This window comes from Paramisgurnus dabryanus, chromosome 9 (genome assembly GCF_030506205.2).
Source record: "Paramisgurnus dabryanus chromosome 9, PD_genome_1.1, whole genome shotgun sequence".
Classification (NCBI taxonomy): Eukaryota; Metazoa; Chordata; class Actinopteri; order Cypriniformes; family Cobitidae; genus Paramisgurnus; species Paramisgurnus dabryanus.
This window is the reverse complement of record NC_133345.1, coordinates 34,593,171-34,614,457: the sequence shown is the minus strand read 5'-3', so window position 1 is coordinate 34,614,457 and position 21,287 is coordinate 34,593,171. Positions and strand designations below refer to the sequence as shown.

The 21,287-nt window shown below is 36.9% G+C and overlaps 1 protein-coding gene across 1 annotated transcript in view; it reads left to right on the top strand.

Annotated features, from left to right (window-relative positions):
* The window catches only part of si (sucrase-isomaltase), a 69,241-nt gene extending 50,360 nt beyond the window's left edge, over positions 1 to 18,881 (top strand). Inside the window, exons 35-48 of the mRNA XM_065257855.2 lie at positions 21 to 137; positions 210 to 300; positions 481 to 619; positions 766 to 899; positions 1,276 to 1,310; positions 1,497 to 1,613; positions 6,014 to 6,162; positions 7,937 to 8,021; positions 8,466 to 8,522; positions 8,702 to 8,826; positions 13,956 to 14,044; positions 14,130 to 14,179; positions 17,056 to 17,223; positions 18,613 to 18,881. Coding sequence (XP_065113927.1) covers positions 21 to 137; positions 210 to 300; positions 481 to 619; positions 766 to 899; positions 1,276 to 1,310; positions 1,497 to 1,613; positions 6,014 to 6,162; positions 7,937 to 8,021; positions 8,466 to 8,522; positions 8,702 to 8,826; positions 13,956 to 14,044; positions 14,130 to 14,179; positions 17,056 to 17,223; positions 18,613 to 18,681 — 1,425 coding nt within the window. The 3' untranslated portion in view covers positions 18,682 to 18,881. The remainder of the gene's footprint in view (positions 1 to 20; positions 138 to 209; positions 301 to 480; positions 620 to 765; positions 900 to 1,275; positions 1,311 to 1,496; positions 1,614 to 6,013; positions 6,163 to 7,936; positions 8,022 to 8,465; positions 8,523 to 8,701; positions 8,827 to 13,955; positions 14,045 to 14,129; positions 14,180 to 17,055; positions 17,224 to 18,612) is intronic.
* The last annotated feature ends 2,406 nt before the right edge of the window (positions 18,882 to 21,287 follow it).

Sequence of the window (21,287 nt, the reverse complement as noted above, 5' to 3'; positions counted from 1 at the left end):
CTCTGTGTGTCTATTTTTAGTTATTCAGGGCTTTCGTGGCATTCCCCGATTTCTTCCGGACCAGAACGGCAACGTGGTGGAATAATGAGATTAAGGAGTTTTACAACAAAGTCATGAAGTTTGACGGCATTTGGATTGTAAGTGATGTTTATGGGCGTCTCTTATTGTTGTCTCTTACTTTGAAATGATAACCATTGTGCTTTCTGAAGGACATGAATGAACCAGCCAGTTTTGTGCATGGCACCGTCGGTGAGAAATGTCTCGGGGAAGGCATTTTGGAAAATCCTCCATACATGCCCCGTAAGTTCAACCTTGACGTGTATTTGTTATAAAATCTCAGCTTTGGGGGTGTCTGAAGAACCAAATTATGGGTTATATCTGGTTGTGAACATTTTTTGCAGTAATAAAAAACATAAAAATATAAAATACATATAAAAAACCTTGCTTCAACTTCTCTTTATATTTGTATGTGACCCTTAGCGCTTGAGTCCAAACAAAGAGGTCTGAACCATAAAACTATTTGCATGAACAGCGAGCAGATCCTTGAAAATGGTACACCGGTCAAACATTACGATGTCCACAACCTCTATGGCTGGTCTCACACAAAACCCACTTATGAGTGAGTTATTCTTTACTGATCACTGTATTCATTTAATCCAGTGTACGGCGGGAGACCTCTACAGTTATCCCTGGCCAGTAGTTTGCATTGTCATTTCTTGGTTGCATAAATTGTTGTTTTGATTTTGTTATTTGTTTGTGTTTTAGTGCTGTGCTTGATGTTACTGGAAAGAGAGGCATTGTAGTTACCCGGTCAACTTACCCAACCAGCGGTCAGTGGTCGGGGCATTGGCTTGGAGACAACTACTCTGGCTGGGATCAACTTTTGAAATCCATTGTGGGTATGTATATATTTTAAATAAAAAATTCTTTAGCCATGCTTGGTAAGATTAGCATCTCTATTATTAATTTGAATGTAACTCCAACATGATGTTTTATCCTATTTTCCTGGCGGGAATTGAAATATGTGAAATGGTCTCTTCTAAGCAAGTAAATAATAGCCACAAACTGTAGAAACATGCAAACTCATACTCAAACAAATCCTGGCTATAACACAGACCGGCCCAGCATTGTGTTTTCCACTTTAGTTTGTCCTTGCACTTTTTCTTCAAATTACGACATTCATAAATTGTGGTCTATCTTTTTTTTGGAAGAGAATAATGATGTTTCTGTGCCAACATTTCATATTTTTAATAAATGCACAACTGTGTCTTTTAGGAATGATGGAGTTCAGCATATTTGGCATGTCTTATGTAAGTCTGTGTCTCTTTCTGCATCAGATATTGGATACATTTTTTTTTCCAATCCAACCAATTTTTAGCTTACTGTAGTTTGGTACATTACACTCAAATGAATGCACGTCAAGACCATATGTTTTGACTATGTTGCTGTTATTGAATCTCTCCATATGTCCTTTCCTGCCTATTGTTGCGTTTCAGACCGGCGCTGATATCTGTGGTTTCTTTAACCCTGCCGAATACGAGATGTGCTTGCGTTGGATGCAACTGGGAGCTTTCTATCCATACTCAAGAAACCACAACAGCATAAACAATCCAGTAAGAAAACACACACGCAAGTCAACTTTATCTGCATATATTTAGGGCCAGATTTACCAAGCGGGGCAAATAAGCCAGAGAGCGCAATTCCAAAAAGCACAGATGGGAGTGGTAATATATGCGGGATATTTACTAAAAACACGCAAAATTAAATAACATAGGCGCAAAAGCTGATTTCCATAATCACCAAGGCGATCTACTAAGAGCAGCGCAAATTAGTTCAGGGTCGCAAATAAGCAGAGCTGATGAGGTGCAGGTGACCCATTAACACCTGATGCGCTTGAGTTCAGCACCACGGACATCACAGCGGAAAATTTGACGTGTGTAATCTCAGCTAACGAAGCCATAGGAAAATGAAAAAAACAGGAGGACAAAAAATGTAGTAGTAGTTAAATATTGGCGCAAATACCAGTAGTATCAGACGCGCAAACATTATTAAATCGCTTTGCATGAATCATTAAAAAATCTCATTATATAAATTTAGGGTCAACCATTAAACTTCTAAAAATGCATATGCAATAAGGTCAAGTCGCAAAAATAACTAAACCACACGCAAATTATCCACTGCATGTCTATAGTAAATCACGACAGTCATTTAACGCCAAAATGATGGTTTGCACTGGCTCAAGTTGTTTGTAAATCTGGCCCATAGTGTGTTATTTGCACTTCATTATAGATCAGATAAAAAAAAATGTCATTAATGGATCACATGGTGTGTTTTATATGGTTCGAAAATGTGCGCTTGATGCAATAAAGCAATGCTTTGAAAACCACAGAAGACCTATGACCATTTGACCATCAGTGGGTTCATCTGAAAGTGTGCATCAGACCTTTAATTGATGTATGATGTTAAGTCTGATCATCACTGACAGTGAGTCATAGGCATTGAAAATCGAGGGTCACACCATAGGCCATCACGACAGTGATCTACATAACTGTTTCTCTGAATGCTACTCTGAAAGTGATCTTTGATGTTTTGACGTACAGAGCAGCGATCGATCGGGGCCCTACGTAGGGTGCTGACTAATATCCGAGTTTAGCAGACAGGTGGGCTGTGAGCTATTTACTGTAGCACTTGTGGCCTTTACAAACACCAGGACTCTCACAAAAATCCAATAAACCCTGTGAGTGAGTGGTATGAATGTGGTGAGAGGAAAATCCCTCAATGAGGGTTTTAGCAGCTTTATTGTTAACTTATAGATTTAAAGGTTATAATTGTTTTACTAATGCATGATAACAAAAAGATGAACAGAAATACAATGTAGAGTTATTGTAGGTGTGTCTGCGTATGTAGTGATTCATCTATTGATGCCTAGGTTAATAAACAATGCACTTTAAATCTCAAATAACACATAGTGTTTCTGCATATCTAATGTTAATATTGAGTACCTATGCAGTAGTATTACATACTTCAAATATCCAAAGATTCTTTTAGTTTCATCAGATTTCTAAAAGACAAATCAGCTTTACTGATTCTTTCTGAATAAACCCGAACTGCGGGCGGAGCGAGTCACGAGCAAGCAACACACACAAAACATTATCCCACAATCTTTTACTTTATATGCACTTACGCGATGAATGCCAATGAAACACAGAAATTTGATGCAGTTTTACTTACCGCCTGTGGCTCATGACCCAGTTGGGACCGCCCCATTTCAACAAAACCAGCATTAAACAAACACACGCACAACTCCGTTATAACCCTGGATCGACAAACTATATCCATTATTTCCATAATGCTGGGTTCATTGGGAAGCTGAACAAGCTTAAATTTAACTCACAAACAACAACACACTTCATTGGTGACGCTGATTTCTTGTCAGCTCTTGGTTTATGTATGTGCGCTATTCTGGTTAAAGTGCCCACATAAGGACTTCCACTTTACTTCTAAAACTTGTACGAACCCTGATGAAGTGCATTCGACACAGAAATACTTTGAGGAATCCAACTCTTTAACAGTGTTAATTAACAAGTCAGAATGCATGAAATATCTTTAACCCCCCCCTCCCCCCCCTTAAAACTGTAGACATTTTTTTATATATTTTGGGTTCAATTCTAAAACGATGGTGTTCATTGCACAATGGCTACAAACAGGGATTTTATTCAAGCAAACGTTCAAATTAACACTTACTAGACAGCAGGTTTGCATGATTTTTCTTAGTCATTCACCTGCGACAATCTGGACTTCCAATAAGAGGGTGTCCTTTGCTCTCCTGTACCCCTGTAACCATCCGGGTTTATTCCTAGTGCTTTAGTGCTTTAATTACCATGCCTAGATTTCATTAGCTTTAATGCAGCCATGCAGGCAAATAGAAGGTCACCCCGAAAGAAGAAGAGATGTCTAAATGAGAGAGAGAGAGAGAGAGAGAGAGAGAGAGAGAGAGAGGGGGTTCATCAGGGTTATAATCCTGACATTGCTTTCGGTGTCTTTGAGTTCACTGAAATCACACGGGTGTCTCTCCATCACGTTAAGTCGCATGCTAATGGAGTCAGAGGCCAGTACATTTGGAAATTTGGTGTTTTTTGCATTTAGCTCTAAGAGGAAGATCTGTGGTCCATTCACACACTTTTACATGATATTAGTATTCTTCACTACATCAGGAGAGCGACACTTCGCACTCGTGGTCAAATGGTCAGAAATAATATATTCTCACGCTATTTGGCTGTGCTTGCTAAGGTATCACTGTTATTGCTCATTTCAAAGAAAGCGTTTTTTTATAAAGCATGGTATTACACATACAATAGAAAAAAACAGCTTGTTGTGGAGAGGTGTGATATTGTTTTTCTAAGACGTCAGGTATTTGACAGCATCCCGTAGACATACATTAACAAGTGCATGTGGTTTGTCTAAAGATTAGAATATAATTGAGATTAAAGGTGGGTTTGTATATAAACGATTCACAACGCTAGTTTGCAATGTCCATGTGACCATTATGCTGGTGTGCAAACATCCTCGCCACAAAACCATTAACAAGAGAAGCAAAACTGTTTAAGGAATTAATGAAATACTTCACCCAAATATGGTCATCATTTTATGGTATTTTCTAACATGCTGAACTTCCATAAAGCACATACGTCCATCATTAAAGTCATCAAAATGAATTATTATTACAAATGTAAAACATTACATCAGAAAAGACATTTATTTAACCACTAGAGTCATTCGGATCATTGTAATGATGGATGTATGTGCCTTCAGGGCCATGTGGACCACCCATATACAGTCATAAGGCAAATTATTATTTTAATGAACATTTGTTGAAAAAGGGAGTCGCATGCATCTGTAATGGCATGAATGAAACTAAATGATTAGAGAATTTGGGTGAGGGAATATATGTGACCCTGTACCATAAACGTCTTGGTTCCCTGAAATGGAAACAAGACGCTGTGTCTCACTCACATACTTCCTGCTTACCTGTTAAGCCATCTTTGGCAATATTTCAGATACTGAGGGTGTTTTCAAGTCGCTTTTTATGCTTCCTGGCTCCCGGGTAATCCGGCAGTGACGTCCCGGCCCACCATTGGTTGAATTTGAATACAGCACTCATGCCTGGATTTGTTCCCAAGCATCACTACGGCGATGCAGCGTGAGTTCCATTGAAAGGGAACCAGTCATTAGGATAATTTTTTAACCAAGATTTATACGCCACAATCTGAATAAATAAGCTTTCCGTTGATGTATGGTTTGTTAAGACAATATTTGGTCGAGATACAACTATTTTGTCCAAAATAAAAATAATAAAAATCGAACTAATGATAAATAAATGTTTTACATATTTACGATAATTTACAAAATAACTTGTTGGAACATGATCTTTACTTAATATCCTAATGATTTTTGGCATAAAATTATACATTAAATTATAATTTCGACACATACAATGTATTGTTGGCTATTGCTGCAAATATACCCATGTTACTTATGACTGTTTTTTTGTGGTCAATGGTCACATATGAAGTGTTAATGTCTAGATTAAAAATGCCTGTTGACACGCACACATTAGCGGTCCACCTGTGAACGCAGAATATCTGAGAAGTAATTATCAGATATGGTTCACCTTCATCTTTGTGAACAAATGAGCTCACCTACCACAGTTAACAACACTCACCGCGAGTGCTAGACACAGATAAAGCCGCATACAGGCCAGACGACAGGGCAAACTGTCTCTCTGTCTGGCACACAATTAACATTCCGAACAACACAGACACAGATGTTCAATGCGGTGTACAGTTATGTCTGGAATTAGCGGGACACAGCTGTTTGGATTTGGATCGTAAAAATATGAAATATAGGTCTGGCCAGAATCATTTAATCCCATGGTGTCAGTCTGCATAATGTATGAAATGTGACGTTGTTCCAGTTTTATCTGTTTGATATGTTTTTTTATGGTCTTTGACAGAGGCAAGATCCCGTGGCATGGAATGAAACATTCAGAGCTGCCTCTCGTGATGCACTAAATATTCGATACACCCTCCTACCCTACTTGTACACCCTAATGTATGAAGCCCACGTCCATGGAAATACCGTAATCAGACCCCTGCTGCACGAGTGAGTATCTACAAGACCTTTTATAATGTTTTTGTTTTTTTAAGGATTTGTTTACTAAAAAATGAAAGCTGAAAGTATAGTCCTGTTTTACACGTACGCGAGGGTCCGCGCACAATGCGTGTGATGCAATTTTTGTCATCAGAAGAGTGCATGCATACTGTACACGTATGACACACATGTGCATACAGGAGTATGTAGGCCATGAGAGGAATTGCAATTTCGTCGAACGTCAGCACACATGTATGAGTAAAATTTACTATACTTCACAATGCTTGCGTATGCATAAAAACGGACTATGCGTAGGGCTTTACGTCATTTCAAATTTCAGATGTTATTGAGTCACACAGAGTCATGCAAACTCAAATGGGATTAAGAGTGGAGATTTTTTTAGTAGGGCGGTCAAAAGATTAATTGCGATTAATCGCATTCAAAATATTACTTTGTTTTTGGATAATAAATGTGTGTGCACCGTGTGTAATTATTTAAGAAACATTTACATGTACACTGCAAAAAAATATTTTCAATAATAAAAATCTTAGTATTTTTGTCTTGTTTTCAGTAAAAATATTTTTTTTCTTAAATTTTTCTTGAATAAGTGTTTAAGAAAAAAAATTGTTTACCCCATTGGCAGATTTTTTTGCTTGTTTTCAGTAAAAAATATCTAAAAATTCTTAAATTAAGAGGTTTTTTCTTGATGAGCAAAATGACCCAAGAAAATAAGTCTAGTTTTTAGACCAAAAATGTCAAATTTAAGTGATTTTGTACATAAAACAAGCAAAGAAATCTGCCAGTGGTGTAAGCAAAAAATCTTGAACATTTTTCTTAAACACTAAATTCAAGAAAAATGTAAGTAAAAATTGCTTACCCCATTGGCAGATTTTTTTGCTTGTTTTATGCACAAAATCACTTAAATGTGATATTTTTGGTCTAAAACTAGACTTATTTTCTTGGGTTGTTTTGTTCATCAAGAATAAGCATATTAATTTAAGATTTTTTTAGATATTTTTACTGAAAACAAGACAAAAATACAAATATTTTTTTATCTTGAAAATTATTTTTTGCTGTGTATTTATATATATATATATATATATATGTATATTTAAATTTCAATATATTTTATGTTATAATATATACATATATTTTTTATTTATTTTATTTATGTATGTGTCTATTTATACATACATAATAATTACACACAATACACACACAAATATATTATGCAAACACAAACTTTTATTTTGTATGCAATTAATCCCAGTTAATCTTTTGACAGACCTATCTTTTAGAAAATTGTCAAAAGAAACAACATGAGGGTGATAAATTACAGAATTTTCACTTTTGGTTTTGGTTTCAAGTTACTTCCTACACTTTCTCCTAAAATATCTCACCATAACACCTTGTTATTTTTAATCCATCCACCCATTCAACAACCTTTCTCCCAAAGCAACATGGGAATTACTTATCAGAAGTTGGGCAAGATTTTGGCTCTGAATATTGGTCTTATTTCTGAACCTAGTGTTTTATTTGTATTCATATTGCTGCTATAACTTTAACTTTTCTTTCACACCTTGTGTTTATCTGGATGATTTATTGAACTGACTGTGCAATGATTTTGCTTAGAAACTTTGACCTCTACATGTTTTCACTTCATGTTGAACAATCTCTCTCTCTCTCTCTCTCTCTCTATTATTCTCTTTCTAAGAGTCAAGGAGAGAGTAACCATCTTTTCTGTTGTTGAATAGATAATGGACTCAGTACATGTTTTGTAATGTAGGTTTACCACAGATGAAAACACGTGGGCCATCGACAGGCAGTTCCTCTGGGGTCCTGCTTTTCTCATCACACCTGTTTTGGACACGGTATGCAAACTAAAACATTGAAGCTGTATTCTAACAACAAGCAAAAATGTTTGATTTCCAATTTCTGCTTAAATTTGACTTTTAAATATGATGTGACCCTATCTGTGAAGACCATGGTTGAATTCTCATAATCTAATGATGAAATTTGGAGCATTAAAGTTTGATTTTACTCATTAATTTAAACTTTTGACATGACCTGACTTTATCAATATGAAAGATATCAGAGTTATATTTTCACAGAGGATTATGCAGGATGATTTTATGTAGAAAACAGTAAATCACAAAAAAAAAAACCACTTTAACTGGGTTTTCACAAACTGTTTTTGGTGTAAATCCTCCTCTCAGTCATTTGTAAGTCTCTTTGAATAAGAGCATAACTGAACACATTAAAAGTATGAAATGCTGAATTAAAGATGTTTGTGTTTTTTAATTTGTTTTCTAAAGGGAGCTACTGTGGTCAGAGGCTACGTGCCAAACGCCCGCTGGTATGATTACCACACGGTAAGCATTTTATCTGCTTGCAAGCAAGCATTTTATTAGCAAGCGTGCAGTTCTTTATTAGCAAGATTTTGTAAGCAACACCTGTCGCGATACAGCTGCCGTCCAAACATATTTAACCTGCTGCACATTGTTGATTGTATATCGAGTCTCTTATCTGTTTTATGTGATTAATCATGCAGGGTCAAGCTGTTGGGGTGCGAGGACAGTTCTTGAATATGGATGCACCATTAGACAAAATTAACCTGCATGTTAGAGGAGGATATATTTTACCATGCCAGAAACCAGAGAGCAACACAAAACACAGGTCATTCTTCCACCCACCTTATTTACTGCACTTTTTCACATTAAAGGGATCATAAATTCAGAGATTAAAATTTTCTTGACCTTTTGACATACAGTAAGAGGTCTTCATACTATAAAAACATCCTGTAAGTATCAGAACTCAAAACTTTCTCATTATTCTAAAAACAGCTTATTATGCAGTTGACAAATACGACTAATACAAACCCGAAATCCTGGCCAGGACGTGTCCAGGGAAATTGGCACATATGGTCACCCTAGATAATATAAATTAATTCAGATGTCTTACATCTGCCATGTTAATACATCATGTGACATACGTCGTCATAACAACAAGTTATTCGTTAACTGGAATGACGTTAAACTAACGCAATTTAACCACAAGGGCTGTTTAATTTATGTATTTGCATTTGAATAGAGCCGTGTTATCACTTTCAGACATTTTTCAATAAAATAACGCATCTTCTTCTTCATTGGATAACACGGGATAGTAAAGGGTCCATCGAAAATAAATAAGATACTATGAATAGCAGAGCTGTGGATTTTTTTAAAGATTATGGGCCCTATTTTAACGATCTAAGCGCATGGTCTAAAGCGGCCATTCCCAAACTGTGGTCCGCGGACCACTAGTAGTCCGTGAGGGTACTGCAGGTGGTCCGTGAAAAGGCAAAATAAGAATATGTATATTTTAATATACAACCCCAAAACAGAAAAAGTTGGGACACTGTAAAAATTGTGAGTAAAAAAGGAATGGAATAATTTACAAATCACATAAGCTTATATTTTATTCACAGTAGAATATAGATAACATATCAAATGTTGAAAGTAAGATATTTTGAAATGTCATGCCAAATATTGGCACATTTTGGATCTCATGAGAGCTACACATTCCAAAAAAAGTTGGGACAGGTAGCAATAAGAGGCCAGAAAATTTTAATGTACATATAAGGAACAGTTGAAAGACCAATTTGCAACTTATTAGGTCAATTGGCAACATGATTGGGTATAAAAAAGCCTCTCAGATTGGCAGTGTCTCTCAGAGGTCAAGATGGGCAGAGAATCACCAATTCCCCCAATGCTGCAGCGAAAAATAGTTTTCTGAGCTTCTCAGAGAAAAAATGCAATGAGATTGAAGTTATCATCATCTACAGTGCATAATATCATTCAAAGATTCAGAGAATCTGGAACAATCTCTGTGCGTAAGGGTCAAGACCGGAAAACCATACCGGATGCCTGTGATCTTCGGGCTCTTAGATGGCACTGCATCACATACAACAATGCTACTGTAATGGAAATCACAACATGGGCTCTGGAATACTTCCAGAACACATTGTCAGTGAACACAATCCACCGTGTCATTCGCTGTTGCCAGCTAAAACTCTGTAGGTCAAAAAAGAAGCCAAATCTAAACATGATCCAGAAGCACAGGCGTTTTCCCTGGACAAGGCTCATTTAAAATGGACTTTGGCAAAGTGGAAAACTGTTCTGTGGTCCAACGAATCAAAATTTGAAGTTCTTTTTGAAAAACTGGGATGCCATTTCATCCGGACTAAAGAGGACAATGACAACCCAAGTTGTTATTATCCCTCATTTCAGAAACCTGCATCTCTGATGGTTTGGGGTTGCATGAGTACGTGTGGCATGGGCAGCTTACACATCTGGAAAGGCACCATCAATGCTGAAAGGTTTATCCAAGTTCTAGATCCATATGATCCCATTCAGACGTCGTCTCTTTCAGGGAAGACCTTGCATTTTCCAACATGACAATGCCAGACCACATAGTGCATCAATTACAACATCAAGACTGCATAGAAGAAGGATCTGAGTACTGAAATGGCCAGCCTGCAGTCCAGATCTTTCACCCAAAGAAAAGATTTGGTGCATCATAAAGCGAAAGATGCGACAAAGAAGACCTAAGACAGTTGAGCAACTAGAAGTCTGTATTAGACAAGAATAGGACAACATTCCCATTCCTAAACATTGGTCCTCCTCCAGCTGTTCCTTTATATGCACATTTAACTTTTCTGGCCTCTTATTGCTACCTGTCCCAACTTTTTTTTGGAATGTGTAGCTCTCATGAAATCCAAAATGAGCCAATATTTGGCATGACATTTCAAAATATCTTACTTTCAACATTTGATATGTTATCTATATTCTACTGTGAATAAAATATAAGTTTATGAGATTTGTAAATTATTCCATTCCTTTTTTACTCACAATTTCTACAGTGTCCCTACTTTTTCTGTTTTGGGGTTGTACAAACTCGTTCATATTTTGGGCGAACGTGTACTGCTGCCTAATAAACGTTACTGTGAACTCATTCATTCTGGTGCCTGTGAACGGAACGCTCTCTCAGTTTTACGTCGTTCAATAGGGTGCCAGATTTGTATATTCTTCCAGGCGAAAACCCGACTAAAACACACTGTAAACAGGCCTTAATGTGTAGCGGAAAAAACAACCAATCTGGCAACACCGCCACCACTCGGTGTTCACCAGTCACGCTGCATGCGTCATCACAACAACACAGATGCTGCTGAAATTCCTGCCGCGCAACTCAAATAGTTTAACATTAAATAACATCATATTTGTCATAAATCGTTAACGATTAACACAGGCTGCTAACGCATATTCCGGATCTTGAATTAGACTTTGACTAAGCTCATGCTATTTAACGTGCACGTGTGGTGTGCAATACCTGCGAGTTGTCATACACGCAATGCCTCGCAGCGCTTCTCGCCCGGGGTGCGACCCCCACCCAGCTAGCCTTTCAAGGTATGTGTAAGCAAATACAAAAATAAAAAAACAGTCAATGCTAATGTAAACCCTGGTTGGATAAGGATTTAAAGTTGGACATGAAGATGAAATCTGACGCATTTAGCTTCAGTGTTAAAACTGATCAAATAATTGCTGTTTGTGGTGGTTCTATATGGGCTATAATGGCAATCATTTAAAAAAAATAATATGGGAAAAAATAACTATAAATTAGTTCATTTTTGGAACTGTGACCTAGTTTAACATTTTCAAATATGAACTATGAACTGAACTAGTCATTTTAAAATTCACTGTAAAAAAATTCCGTAGAAATTTCAATGTTATTGCAGCTGGGTTGCCGGTAATTTACCGTAGATTTACATTTATGTTATTTACTGGCAAGAGTTTGTTCAAAGTTAAATAAATTTCAAATATTAACAAGTCTTTATCTTTACAGAATAAAACTATACAATAACCGCCTCATGCAAAGCATTCTGGGAACCAGAAATCATCATCAACCTTTTTCTGTTTGTTGGTCCAGATTTTGTTTCCCAGAATGTTTTGCTTGATGCTGTTTTTTAGTTTTACTCTGTACAGATAAAGACTTGTAAATGTTTAATTTTCATTTAACTTTGAACAAAATGTTGCCAGAAAAAAACATAAATGTAAATCTACGGTAAATTACCGGCAACTCAGCTGCAATTTCTACGGAATTTTTTTACAGTGTGTGAACTAAACTAGTTCATGTAGAAAGTGAACTTTCCCAACACTAAGAATATGTATATAAATAATTATGATATAAGGTTAAGAAACCTGTTGTACTGATGCGATGACCAGTTATAGTTTTAGTGCTAGTAAGACTATTTAGATGTGCAGATTAATTCAGGACTTTATTTTATAATAAGTATTATGAGGTGGTCCACGAAAATTCTTGATTACAAATAGTGGTCCACACACACAAAAAGTTTGAAAACCCCTGGTCTAAAGCGCACGATGCACAGTCTTTTGCTACTTTAACGACAGGAAAAATGGTTTGTGCGCCAAGCGCACGGTCAAAAGGGGTTGTTCCTATTCTTTTAATGGGAGTGTTTTGGGCGTAACGTGCAATTAAGTGTTATCTCTCATCCCCTTTAAAAGCCAGTTGTGCTGGCGCTATGTCAAATCCCTATTTAGATGATGGACTTTGTAGCTGAAAAACAAAGTGGAGGAAGAAGACCACCAGTTTAAGATTAATGTTAAATAATTGTGTTGTTTTTATTTTTAGTCATGGAAGTAAAAATAGCAGGCTTTTAATTGCTGCAAATGTATGGCTATCTTGTAAAAAATAATTTTCAAGTATGTAAGAAAAGGTTTGTACTCTAAAAATACTTTATTTGTAACAAACAGGAGATAAAGAATTTACAAACATGCAGAGAGCCGTTTCAGCACCGGGACAGCGCCATGATTTTTTTTTAAAGCATTACTTAAAAATGTTTCTCATATCACCATATCCACAGGTACAGAGTCATCATATACAATAAATCCGTGGGGTAGCATTTAAAAAACATTTAAAAACAGATGCCTTTGTTTAAAGCAAAGTATTTATTTACCTACCAGGCTACAGGTGAAGCAGCTCTTTACAACTTATAACGTTTCATAATCGGTCCTCATTTATGTCTAAGAGACTTAATAATAATCTTTTACATTTTAATCCTTTACTTTTTCATATTTAAAAGCGTTTTGTGCTGCTGCGCATCCATGTGTGTGATAAGCAAACCCGCGTTGTCGTCCCGTTTATAGGCGCATATTACTAATGCGCTCTTTAAATAACAAAAAACACATTGCGCCATTGACTTTAGACTTTAGAGCAGGTTTTTGTTGGTCAATGGCGTAGTCTATTTTAGTTGGCTCAAAATAGCAACAATGCGCCTGAACACACCTCGTTTTTAGATCAGAACGCCCATGGGCACAAAATGCGTTGTGCATTGTGCCGGGTGTATGATAGAGCCCTATGTCTGCATGGTCATGTGCAATGAAAAAATCCATGACATAATAGTTATACATTTTCTTAGTTATACTATTGTATTCTTACATTTACCCTGACACTGAATGATTATCTGATTAATACACTATAGTAATGGTATGTTTCTCTGTGGTAAAAAATCCTATGGTAGTCGCATGCTGCAAACCCTAAAAACTACAGTTTTGCAATAGCATCATGTCCAGAAAAGCAGGGTAATACTATATCACGGTTTTATCAGTGACAATTGAGTTTATTGATTTTCTAGCAGCTATACTTAAAATGGCTTGTATTCTGTCCAGCCTGCGAATCACAAAAAAATGTGTCTACCTGGAGGTCCCATTGACATACAGTAGTGTTGACTCTTTCTGTTTTTTTTGTAGTCGTAAAAACCCTCTGGGTCTGCTTGCCGCTCTTGATGATGACCGTTCAGCAAAAGGATCTCTGTTTTGGGATGATGGAGAAGGAATCGGTGAGTTTCTAGATTTGTCAACCTGTAGTGCTTAATCAACAAAACATTTTTAGTTGACCATAATTGTCGTTCTTTCTGCTTACAGACACTGTCAAAAAGGGACAAATCCTCCTGATGTCTTTCGCTGTATCTGAGGTACATGACATGCTTTGAAGAGAGCTAAGCGTGTTGATTTATTTGGATTGTGCTCTTGCACAGTTGCCATTAAATGCAACAGGGAATCCAAGATTGTCCATCTCACTTGAAGCCAAACATCTGTGGCCACTCTCTATTTATTATAAAATCCAGATCCAAAACGCTTTCATGCTGTAGCATCCCAAAGCCGTTTGGCCCGGGTCAAAGCACTCTGCACTGTGGGCCTGATGTCATATGTGGTGAGATTAGTTAAGCAATGGGGGGAAATGGTCCTCTGTTGAGCTGGGAATGAGTAAAACCAGGTCAAACAGAGCTAGCTTGAATCGTCAGAGAACAGATGTGACATAAATCCCAAAAGTGCACATTTCTCTTTTGTATGTTTTTTCTTTTTTTTAACAAAATGTTCATTTTATTCTAGAGAGAACTTAAAGAGCGAATATCACAAAACTTGTCACAAAGTCGAGGTCGTATTTAAGTACAAAATCATTATAAGGAGTAAGAAATCACTTTTATGACAATCAAGGTCCTTTTTCCTCATAACTGTCAAATCTACAATGAAAAACAGTATAATAATTAGTATATAATAAATGTTATATATAATACTCCATTAAAGTAATGACAATCTAATGAGAATCACTTTTAGGAATAATAGTATAATGAGAATTCTGGGAGGAAATGGGTTTAGTTGTCATGAAAATAATGTCAGTAAAAGTATTATATCCTTAATGGCAGGCTTAATCAGTCTTTAGGCCCCAAAGGCTTTACATTTTTAGGCTGCAAATGTTTTAAATTCACTTTATAAATACAATAGGTGCAAAGTTGTCATCAAAAAACAGATTGCAGTGATGTGTATATGTGATAATATAATTGCAGGAACATTTGGTTTTGAAAGTTATTTTTCAGCGTTTTTCGAAATATTACATATTTAATTATTTTAATATTTTGGTGCTGTATGTCATTGATCACAATGGGCCCTATTTTAACCATGTTTTAAAGCGCATTGCTCAAGTGCATTTAGGGCGTGTCCGCATCCACTTTTGCTATTTAAAGACCAGGAAAATGGTCTATGCGCCTGGCACACAGTCTAAAAGGGTTGTTCGTATTCTCATAATGAGTAATGGGTGTGTTTTGGGCATAACATGCAATAAACTAATGAGAGTCTCATCCCCTGATCCCCTGACGTCAGATGACGTCACGATACTTGACAGCGCTGTTTGGATATTATGTATTATACTCCTGCCTACTTTTAGAAACAAAGTTTGATCGCGGGTTTATGTGTTTAGCGTAACCTAAAGTGTAATCTCTTATACAGTGTTATCAAATAGTCTGCAGATTGTATATTACATTCTATTACAAGACGTCATGCGAAATCTGATGTAACAACAGACTACATATCTATATTTCATGGATTATACGCATTTGTGGACAAAAAGGGTCATTGGATGTATTCTATTAGATGGTTTTCATTGGTTATTCACACATCTGAAACAGACTGGATTCGAATTGCGATAGTTATATCAACACAAAGGTAAGAAGTCACGTTCATATTTAGCATGTTGTCATCTGGACTTCTGTCACAAAATACTACATTTATGATGCTAGAGCATCTGTATCTCAAAACAGAGACCATACACTGATGCTAAACCAGTAGACCTTTTAAACGATGTAATGTTAATTTTATTAATGTTTGTAGACAGTAGGCTATATAGATATTGTTAGCAGCAAAAAACTGACGTCATCCCGCACACAAACTATTGTGCGTCGAGAGGTTAAAAAAGCCAGTTGTTCTCACACAAAGGCGGATTGCCTTTTTACTACATGACAGAGTTAGAAGAATAAGACCACCAATTCAAGATCGATGTTAAAAAAAGCTGTTGTGTTTTATTTATTATAATTGTTATTTTTGTAATTAAGGCTTTGGTTCTCTTAGTTGTTATATTAGTGATGGAGTATTAACTAAAAAAAAGGTTTGGATAAGTAAAAATAAAAAGGCACATATTACTAATGCGCTCTTTAAATAACAAAAATAATAATGCTTTAGACCAGGTTTAATTTGGTCAAAGGTGTAGTGTATTTTATTTGCATTAAAATAGCAACGTGCCAACAAAGCACCTGAACACACCATGTTTTCAGACCAGAACGTCCATGGGCGCACAAGTGGGCGCAAATGCATTTGCTATTTAAACAACATGACGCTGGATGTGAAAATTATAACTGCGCCAGGCTGAAACTAGCAAAAAGACTTGGGTCAGGCATTGCCCTGCACTGCGCTGAGTTTATGATAGGGTCCAAGACGTTACAGGCATTAACAATATATTTTTTTTTATAAAAGTGTCCTATCTCTCTTTCTCTCTCGCACACACACACGCACATGAGTTTTAACACTGTTAACCTTGGCGTGGCAGTAACAGAATTGACACTGACTAGATTATAAATAAATAAATAAAAACAGGAAGTCATAATGTTAAGCTATACAAGACACGTTTCGCAGAAAATTTTATATTGTTATGGCCTATACCATCTTGTGCTTCATAACAATGAGTACCAAATTCAATTAAAAAAAAAAAAAATATATATATATATATATATATATATATATATATATATATATATATATATATATATATATATATTTGAAAAAGCAGAACATTAGTACACCAAATTTACCAAATTTACATGTGAGTTCCATTGCTTGTGAGTAAAATAAGTTGATTTGGATTTTGTGTTTTTTTTCTCCTGACTTACCAGTCCATGCATTAAAAGATTGGCTTATATAAAAAGAAAAACAGCCTTGGATTTGACATGAGTTTGGGCTTGTGTTTATTCTAGTGAAATAAAAAAATCTTCTGTTTGTTTGTTTGTTTGTTTGTTTTCAGAACACTCTGTCTGGCAAGATTGACAGAAATGGTTTGGCTCAGGCTGACAGATTGACCCTGGGTGATGTGAAGGTGTTGGGTACAGGAACAGGGCTCATCACTAAGGTTACCTTGAGCGTGAATGGAAATCCCAATGTCGATTTGAAGTTCAACATCCCAGCAACTGAGGTGCGATGCTCACTATTTTATGCATACACGTCGGGATGGTTTTCCGGACAGAGATTAGCCTAAACCAGGACTAGGCCTTAGTTTTAATAGTAAAATATTAACAAACATGCCTTACTAAAAACATTCGTGGTGTGCATTTTGAGGCAAAACTAAGGGCACTGGTGTATTTTAAGAAATGCCAGTGCAAGTTCTTTTCAGTTTGAAACAAATTCATTTTATTTTTTCAGATGATTTTCAAATGAAATGTTAACCTTAACACGAAGCATAGCATTTTTAATGGTCACTTCTGTCCCCACATATCTACTTATTTGTGTATTGAGCTAGCGCAGAAGACAGATTTACTTTCTCCTGGACTGTTTAAAAAGCTCTTCTTTCAAAGTTGCACGCACTTCAACCACATGCGTCTTATAATAAGAATGCAGGCAAGAGATTTATACGAATCGTGAGAAGGATTGAATGTGGGAAATGACAAAGGAGCGGTGTGCATGCAGATTTGAATAACTATAGTGTTTCAGCACACGTACAATCATTTATCTTTCTTACTATTTCTCATGAAGCAGCTTCATCTGTCTCCACGCAACAGTGTTTGCCTCTGTCAGATCGGAGGTGGCGAGTCTCTCCAACGCCTTTTATTTTTCTTCATAATGTCGTAATGAGGTCATAGACAGAAGTGGCCTGTAATCTCAGAGAATCATCTCTGATGTGATTTATTACAGCGCGGCAGTGGCAAGTTGTGTGGTAGCAAATTTACCAGGTTTTATAAATGTTAACTGTACATTGTTCACAAGTAAATAGTAGGAAAAATTTATTTTTATATGTGACCCTGTCTTTAAAGTCTACGGTAAAGTTTCATGATCTAATGACGATTTTAGGAGCATTAAAGTTTGACGTCTCCTAGACTCTGGGCCGGATCCGTTGCGACTCTGGGCTCTTACTGATTTCACTTTAATTTCAATCTTTTAGGTGACCATGCTCAGTACATACTATATTAAACTACTATATGACATACTATATTTAAGATCAGTTTTTTTTATTTTAGAATCAAAAGTAGATAAATAATCACCTTATCTCTGGGTTTTCACAAGCAGGGTCACATATTTGTTCATTAAAATCGCGTCAAGGTCTCAAGCTCCATTTGTTATACGGAGCGTGTATTTGTTGCCAACTGTTGTCTAATTGTTTTTAATAATTTCTTCATGGACCATTAGACAACAAATCCAAAGCTGGGCGTAATTATGGTCGCATGCTTCCTTAATGACCATTTGATTTATCTATTGGCCACATGTTGGATTGGCCACTTTAGTTTCCATTTTGTCAGCAAATTATTGCCGTCACAAATCCCCTCATGCTTTTTTTCTCGAGTAACTTTCTTCTTGTTCTCAATTTCAGGTGTTAGAAATTATTGTGAGTACAGAAAATCTCTTACTGGAAAAGGATTTCACCATCACTTGGACATAGACCCATGTCGGATACTGAGATGAGCTTCAGCAAAGAGCAATTACATGAATATCTATTTATGATTGTCGGGTGACTGTGTGTATGCTTTATTGGTAACTTATTCGTCACTCGCATTCGTTAACTTTGTATAGTAGATATTGTCTAAATTTAACATGTAATACTATCTTAAAAATAAAATGTTTTTATAATTCTGGAAAGTGCATTGTTGTGGTTTTGCTTTGGATCATACAGTACATTTAAATGTTTAAAGTGTGTGAGTCTAAACTCGTAAGGCTGAATTTTCAAGGGTGACATTAGCGGAAGTGAGAATATAATGATAACCCCTAATTATTGACAATCATGCGATGCTCTCTGCGGTGGCTACCTGCCGGGCCCGCTTCACGCACCGCTACGTTTTGATGTAATGATACAATAATCAATTATTCATTCTACAGTAAACATGATGATATCAATTAAGCAATGGAGACTTTAAATTGATTTCTGCTCTAATTGGCAATCCTGGCGAGTCGGAGACACGGATGCCGCGGGGAACGGGCGGGCCGGGCGCGCCTTCCATATTTAGACAGTATGTGAAAACAATGATAATTGAATTTTTTTATCCGAGAGTGAAATGGGATGGAGGTGTTCCAACTGAGACGGTAATTATTTGGGGTTTTATTATGCGAAGGGGATTTATGCAGAGCATGTATTTCATTAGCAAAGAACGGCGGCCCTTCTGCCCTGCGGCTGCAGTTTGACATCAAATAACGGGACGTTGCTTCGTTTCAAGACGTGAAAAACAGAGAGCGCATTTCACTTTCTAGTCAAGGCTCAAGGAAGAATATAATTATTTATCAAGTTTTCGCAAACTTTCGAAACTTCTTTGCTATGAAAAAACATCAGCTCATAGTTGATTTAGCAACTGAGTGGGATTTCACCGCGAGTTCACGTCTGTCCATTAGTGACGCAAGAATTATGCAGCTGGAACTTGGGGAATGATTTAAAATGGCAACGAAATTGTTTTAACTTCAGGACGTCTATGACTGATTTGACTTGCTGATTTTATGGTAATATTTGCTTTAATCTTCGGCGAAACTCGTCTTTGTTTGTTTCCTACGCTCACGCAGACCGGGCATCAGTCGAAACTCAGGTACATTAAAACAATCAATCGGTTTTGAATAAATCAAAACAGACAAACATTGTCATCTTGATTTAACCGACCCTCAAAACAAAGACTGTTTGTGATTTCCAACAGAATGAGAGGAAAGTACTTGTGTAAAAAATAAGGGAAAACAAGAACAAAATCAACAAAAAGGCTACATGAAAGATGAAAAGCGCACTCGAGTGACTTCAAAGCTTCGACATGTGATTCTGAGCGTTTGCTGTGTCTCTATGCTGGAATACATTAGACAAAACATAAATCTGGAGCCGAACAGCCAGAAATACATTGAAGCAAAACAAGAAAACTCAACATTTCATTTTTGGAGATTTCATCAGGTGGCCTTCCATAGAAAGTTTTTATGCAGGTTTTTCACACATATACGAGCACAGAGTTTTTTCAACTCGCTGTCATTCCTAAAGTGAGGCTACACCCTGCTTCGCTACTGTTCGGACGCTTTTACTTGCGCTCTGTGCTTTGCGCTTTTGCTTTTTCGCTTTTATCTTTTGATTCAACTACCAGCAGTTCAGCACAGTGCTCAAACTAAACAATTGGGCACTCACACTAAAACTACAAATTCCTGGAACTATATTGATATTTGGAACATTCAACAACTTGGGGATTTTGTCAAAGCGGTCTAGCAGTCTGCTATTGCCGGCAGCTGACAATCCTAAAACAGGACAACACAGCTGCCCACACTCAAACAGAAGAAAAGAAGAAAGAATGCCTTCTTCTGGATATAAATCCACCTGCTGCTCAAATTGCCACAGACTTTTACAAAAGATTGCAGTTCTCAAAACAAAGTTACTTGTGGCGCTGCCGACCCTGCCAGAACATACAGCGGAGCTTCATCGTGGTCCTTCTCAACATAAAGCTGGTGAGTCCTGTGAACCTAATGCTTTTAAACAGGTCATAGTGAGCTCAGAGAAACCTAAAGAAATTGAGGACACAAACCGATGGCATAAACAGGGTGCGAGACCCAAAAGTGCTCAAGACATTAGACTGTCACGAGTGTCACAAATTGCTGCATTAGCATCATCTACCCCAGATATGGGTACAACTCGAGTAGCCAATATTGGTATTCTACCACCCCCTGTACGGCTTGAAAATAGATTTGAAGCACTAATGAGTTTGGGTGAAGAATCCCCTAATGTTAATGGACACAGATCACGTCAGCCTGTAGCTTACAGAGCTAACAGACGCTCAACATCATATAGGCAGCGGCGCTTCGCTCAGACAGCAGCCGAGCCAAACACGCTGATAGTGGGTGACAATATTATCAGAAACTTTGAAAGCAAGGCTACCCGTACATACTGTTTTCCTCGGGCAACGGTTTCTGATGTTAACAAGGAACTTTGCAACATTCTGATGAAACATAAGTCTGTCAGTCGGATTGTCATACATGTGGGAAAGAATGATATTCGAAAAGAGCAGTCTGAGCTCCTTAAGGGGGATTTCAATGAACTTT